Genomic DNA, 6,640 nt, shown 5'->3' with positions numbered 1-6,640 from the left:
ATACAAGGTTACATTCCTTAAGGTTCACTACGTTATATTAAATAAAGACAAGGTAATTAATGACTCATCTTTCTTTTTTTCCTTTCAGAATAAAATATGAACTACAATAAGAGCAAACTCTGAGGATAATATTTAAAATAAAATGTTCAATATTTTCCTGCTCAACTTCCACATGTACTATTTTGACAACAATTCTATATAATAACTATTGATAATTCACTATATCTTCTACTTATTCCACCTATTCCCAATGAGGAATGGAGGTGTTAAGGAGAACAGAATAAAACAGGCAACAACATACAGTACTGATTATGTCTGTGTTCATTACTGGTTAGAAAGAAATGCATATTCCTTATATCATTAATGTCACTACTTCCATTCATGAATTCATCCTCTTGGGTTTCCTGTGCAGCCGAGATACAGAAATAATTCTTTTTATTTTATTTTCCATCATCTACATATTGACCCTATTGGGCAATGGGGCTATTATATGTGCTGTTTGGTGGGACCAGAAACTCCAAACCCCCATGTATATCTTACTGGCCAATTTCTCTTTTCTGGAGATCTGCTACATCAGTTCTAATGTGCCCAACATGCTTTGCAACTTTCTCTCCAAGACCAAGACTATCTCCTATAACGGCTGCATCCTTCAGTTCTATGTCTTCCTCTCTCTTTGTGCTACAGAGCTGTTCTTCCTGAGCCTCATGGCCTTTGATAGGTATGTTGCCATCTGCTGTCCACTCCAGTATCCTGTAATAATGACCAGGAGAGTCTATGGTAGTCTTGTGTCTGCCTGTTGGGTTGGTGGCTTCCTCTGGTTACTGACTCCGGTCACTCTTATCTCTCAAGTTCCATTTTGTGGTTCAAATATCATTGATCACTACCTGTGTGATCTAGGGGCATTGCTGGCTATATCTTGTGTCCCTGTCCCCAAAACAACTTTGACATGTAGCACTTTCAGTGCTGTGATCATGTTTGTCACTTTGTTCTTCATTCTTGTGTCCTATACTCTGGTCCTTCGAGCTGTACTTCAGGTTCCCAAAGGTTCAGGAAGGAAGAAGGCCTTCTCCACATGTGCTTCCCACCTGGTAGTGGTGTCTTTATTTTATGGCTCCATCATTGTGATGTATGTAACCCCAGGGGCAGCCAACCGGCCTGGAATGAAGAAGTTTGTAACTATGTTCTACTCAATTGTCACTCCACTTTTAAACCCTCTGATCTACAGCCTCAGAAATAAAGAAATGAAAATTGCACTGAGAAAAGTTCTGTGTAAAAGTTAAAAAGTCATTGCTGAATAGAAGAGATCTTGGTGAAATAAAACTTCTTCTGAGTTTTGTGAAGAGTAGAGGGATAAATTATGATTAAAATAAGAAAATGTGCTAGACCTTGTATAATTATCTCTATATTGGAAAATACCTTAAAATGAGATAGTAGCACATATTTTATTATTATCTCAAATCAGAATGTGGCCTGTTGAAAATGTATTGATGTATACATATTTATTTTATTCATTAAGATATATTAAGTATTTTAAAGAAGCAAATATCATGTTAATTAGATAATATCTTACTACATCTTGGTAACTGATCTTATGGAGAACCTGATGAAAGCTTTACCATTTTTCCACATACATGCTTTCATATACATAATAATTTAATTATGTTTTCAAGCCATTCTCAAAGTCCCTAAGGTCATGGATCCTTAAGGAAGTTGCACACTATTTATCAATAGATTCTTGGGAATTGTATATGAAAAACACAGTTAAAGTCAAACTTCAAAGACTAGTAGATTTTCAATTTAAAAACTATACTAGGAATCCCCAAAAGGATCGTAAACATATTGACATTGCTATGAGAAAAGTCCTCTTTGTGGTAAGAGCAAGAAGGTGTCAATTTCCAGGATATCTAATTATGATATGTCATTGAGAGTCCATACTTTGTTTTCACTGCTGCTCTGCGACTCTTATTAATATTCTTCTCCAAGCATGACCCACATTGGAAGAACAAAGCAGAAGATACTACACCAAGAAGCTTCTACTTATATCTCACTAACCTGAATTGTATGACATGACCATCTCTACATAGGAGAGAGTATAGGAAGAGGAATTTCAGTTATACGATTTTTTTTTCCTACAGAAATGAGAAAGGAATTAGAGTAGGTGTTGAGAAAAATAACTTAAAATATTTGCCGCACTGTAGGGGAGCTCTGGTGGCCTAGTGGCAAGGAGCTGCAACTACAATCCCAGAGGCACACGGTTCGAATCCACCAGATGCTCTGCCAGGGAAGGAGGGACAATCTCCTCCTGTACCAGTCAGATCTGATTTGACGGTACACTCATACAAAAATAATAAAATAAAAATAAAAAAAATTACCACACTGTTAATTGGGTGAATCAAATGAAAAATGTAAATTTTCTATAAATAAGTTTGTAGAAGACTTAGGAAATTTTAAAAATATCAATCCTCACTAGCAAAGAATTATATTAAAATATGAGAATGCATGTTTTTGTTTACTAAATGATTATTTACATATCTTATATATATTCTTTCAATATACATACATTCTTATTATATATATATATATAGTGCTAATGTTAGATGGATCTTGGCTTGGCTGAAAGTAGGAAATACCAGAGGATTGTCTATCTGTCCTTCATTGATTATGCAAAGGCATTTGACTGTGTAGACCATAACAAACTGTGGCTGACTCTGAGAAGAATGGGAATCCCAGAACACTTGATCGTGCTAATGAGAAATTTATACTTGAACCAAGAGGCAGTCGTCAGAACAGAGCAAGGAAACACTGCATGGTTCAAAATTGGGAAGGGCACATGCCAGGGATGTGTCCTATCTCCATACCTTTCAACCTGTATGCAGAACAGATTATCCAGGAGGCTGGGCTCTATGAGGAGAAATGTGGCATCAGGATTGGTGGAAGATCTATCAACAATCTGCATTATGCAGATGACACAACTCTGCTTGGTGAAACTGAGGAGGACCTGAAGCGCTTGCTGCTGGGGGTCAAGAACTACAGCCTTCAATATGGATTGAGGCTCAATATCAAGAAGACAAAGATTCTCACCACTGGACCAATTGGCAACATCAGGATGGATGGTGAAGAGATTGAGATTGTTCACAGCTTCAGTTTGCTTGGCTCCACGGTCAACACTCTTGGCACCAGCAGCCAGGAAATTAAAAGATGCATTGCCATGGGAAAGTCTGCTGTTAGGGACCTTTCTAAACTACTGAAGAGCAATGGCATGTCTCTGGAGACTGAGGTGCGTCTGGTACAGGCCATGATCTTTGCAATCACTTATGCATCAGAAAGCTGGACAATGACCAGGGAGGATAGAAGGAGAATTGATGCCTTTGAGCTTTGGTGTTGGAGAAGAGTATTGAGGGTACCATGGACTGCTAAGAAAACAGGCAGATTCATCCTGGAGAGGATTAAACCAGGCTGCTTCTCGGAGGCAAGGAATCTGAGGCTTCGTCTGACATACTTTGGTCATGTTGTAAGGAGAGACCGGTCCTTCGAGAAGGTCATCATGCTTGAGAAGGTGGAGGGACAGCACGGGAGGGGAAGGCCCTCTATGAGGTGGATTGATTCAGTGACTGAGGTAATCAGGATGGGTGTGTCGGAGACAATGAGATTGGCACAGTACAGAGCAGAGTTTAGAGCTGTTGTACATAGGGTCACTATGGGTCACAAGCAACCTGATGGCACATAACAACAACTCAACATACATATTCAGCCTCAACACATATTTTGTACCAGTGAGAGAATAAATTGGAATATTCATTTTGAATGTAATGGTAATATATATAATAATTCTTCATATGCTTTACTATTCGATACAATAATTTTACTTCAAAAAATTGTACATAGGAAATACTAGGGAAAAAAATCCGACTATTGGTGAATTACTTCTTTTTCATGTAGGCTATCCTGAGAAGCAAAGATGTCAGTCTATAGACTATGATGCGCCTGATACAGGCCATGGTCTTCTCAGTTACTTGTTATGCATCAGAGAGGTGGACAATGGCTAAGGATGGTAGGAGAAGAATCTATGTCTTTGAGTTGTGGTGCTAGAGAAGAATATTGAACACACATGGACCACCAAGAAAACAAACAAATCTGTCTTGGAGAGAGTGAAACAAATGTCTCCTTGGAAGCTAGGATTTTAAAGCTCTGTCTCACATACTTTGGCCACCGGCCAGGAAGGACGGGTCCTTGAAGGAGGACATCATGCTTGGAAAGGAGGAGGGACAGTGTAGGAGAGGAAGGCCCCTGATGAGATCGATTGATACAGTAACTAGGATAATGGGGGTAGGCGTGTCAGAGTCAATGAGTCTGGCTCAGGATAGGGCAGGGTTCAGAGCTATTGTACAGAGGGTTGCTCTAAGTTGTAGGTGACTCGAAGGCACCTAACAATAACAATAACAACAACAACAACAACAATCCTGTATAGGCATCGTCTAGTTCTTCACGTCATAGGTTCATGGAGGTTGAGATTTGCGTGATCCTTTATTTGAACTATTTCTATTTAAAAAAAAATTCTATTCTCATCTTCCCCCCCACCCCCCAAGACAAGTAGAGACCAACCACCTTAGAAACACCTTTGAGAGCTGTTTATAACCTCCCCCTCCCATTGCTTTCAGATACAGGTTTAATTGATCACAGTGTTGCAATGGAGGTTAAAATCTGTTGAACAAACACCCACATTTAATTCTTTGTGCTTACAGCTTTCTCAGAGTTGTCATCAAGGACCTATGAACAAAATATGGAATAAATGTAAAAATTTTAAATGACAGAATTAGTTAAAACTTTTTACTGTTATTGGCATGTACAATTGCACAGAAGGTTGGCTGGATAATTATTTGCACATGATTTACAATTGATTTTTCCGTACTCACTGTGTGAAACACAATACACATGAATGAAACACAATGTGAATTTTGTATACAAATAGAAAATAAAAACATTTGAAAAAATGCTTACAAACTTTTTAAAAGTTTATTTTTTATTTTTGAGTAAAAGTTTACAAATCATATTGTTCTTTCCCAATTACTCATGGATTTTTTTGTTTTATGATACTATTTTCCATTAATGCAATTAATTAAAATATTCCGAAATAGCTTGCCTCCAGAAACTCTATGAACATGGAGAAATGATAAATGTTATACACATGTTTAGGTCTTTCATTCACAGTGTCGCTATGAGTCATCTATGACTTGATGGCACTTAACAAGAACAACAACATAGAGTTCTGTTGGCCTACTGGATAGAAAGTGACACTATCAAGCCAAACGTCGGTGATTTTAATCTGTGGGCCTCAGGCCTAGTTTTTATTGCTTTTGGTCAAACATTCTTCTAGGTGGCATAGCATTGGTCAGTCCTTTTGCTGTACAGAGGTAACTCATGATTGCTGTGATGCTAAACACTGTGACACTGATGTGTCAAATGTGATAATTTTTACCTATGGTGGACAGTGTTTGGTGAAGCTCCTGATTAACACAAGGTTGGAAGCAGGAATGACATCCACTTCCGAAATAGCTTGCCTCTGGAAACCCTATGAACTTGGAGAAATGATGAAAATTATACAAGGGTTCAGATCTTTTGTTCATAGGGTCGCTATGAGTCATCTACAACTCGAAAGCACTTAACAGTAACAATAACAATCAATCAACCATTTATACTACTCACAATTTTTAAGATTCAGATTATTAGTCACCAAATTAGAATGTATAACATTGTCTTTATGGACTGTATTATGTCAATTGATCTTGATATACCCTGAGACCATGGTATTGAGGTTTTAGGATAGCAACTCCTTCATTCTTACAGATTCCACTATATGGATGTATCTGTTGTTGTTAGGTGCCATCGAGTCACTTGTGACTCATAGCGACCCTATGTACAACAGCCCTAAACTCGGCTCTGTCCCGTGCCAAACTCACTGTCTCCGACACACCCATCCCGATTACTCCAGTCACTGAATCAATCCTCCTCATAGAGGGCTTTCCCCTTCCACGCTGTCCCTCCACCCTCCCAAGCATGATGTCCTTCTCCAAGGACCGGTCCCTCCTTACAACATGTCCAAAGTATGTTAGACAGAGCCTCAGAATCCTTGCCTTCAGGGAGCTGCTTGGTTTAACCCTTTCCAGGATGAATGTTTATTTTCCTAGCAGTTTATGGTAGTCTCAATACTCATCTCCAGCACCACAACTCAAAGGCGTCAATTCTCCTTCTATCCTCCTTAGTCATTGTCCAACTCTCTGATGTATAACAAGTGATAGCAAAGATCATGGCCTGTATCAGATGCGCCTTAATCTCCAGAGAGACACCATTGCTCTTCAGAACTTTGGAGAGGTCCCTAACAGCAGACTTTCCCATGGCAATGCGTCTTTTAATTTCCTGGCTACTGGTGCCAATAGTGTTGACTGTGGAGTCAAGCAAACTAAAGCTGTGAACAATCTCAGTCTCTTCACCATCCATCCTGATGCTGCCAATTGGTCCAGTGGTGAGAATCTTGGATATGGATAAATATGGATATATTTACAATATATATAAATCATGGTGAAGTATCAACTACCAAACCTATGCTTGATCTTGATATATCATCTTTATTACTTGCCCAAAT

General features: G+C 38.7%; 1 protein-coding gene across 1 annotated transcript; it reads left to right on the top strand.

The window, feature by feature from the left end:
- Positions 1–341: 341 nt before the first annotated feature.
- Positions 342–6,159, top strand: LOC102864817 (olfactory receptor 11G2-like; the record flags this gene model as incomplete). Its single annotated transcript, XM_006883269.1, has 2 exons — positions 342–1,262; positions 6,142–6,159. Coding segments are annotated over exons 1-2 (939 nt in total), but the record flags the coding sequence as incomplete, so codon positions are not given.
- Between the last annotated feature and the right edge of the window lie 481 nt (positions 6,160–6,640).

This window comes from Elephantulus edwardii, unplaced genomic scaffold, assembly GCF_000299155.1.
Source record: "Elephantulus edwardii isolate Elephantulus edwardi_28Jun2011 unplaced genomic scaffold, EleEdw1.0 scaffold00026, whole genome shotgun sequence".
Classification (NCBI taxonomy): Eukaryota; Metazoa; Chordata; class Mammalia; order Macroscelidea; family Macroscelididae; genus Elephantulus; species Elephantulus edwardii.
The sequence above is the reverse complement of the archived record's forward strand: the minus strand, read 5'-3'. Positions and strand labels throughout refer to the sequence as shown.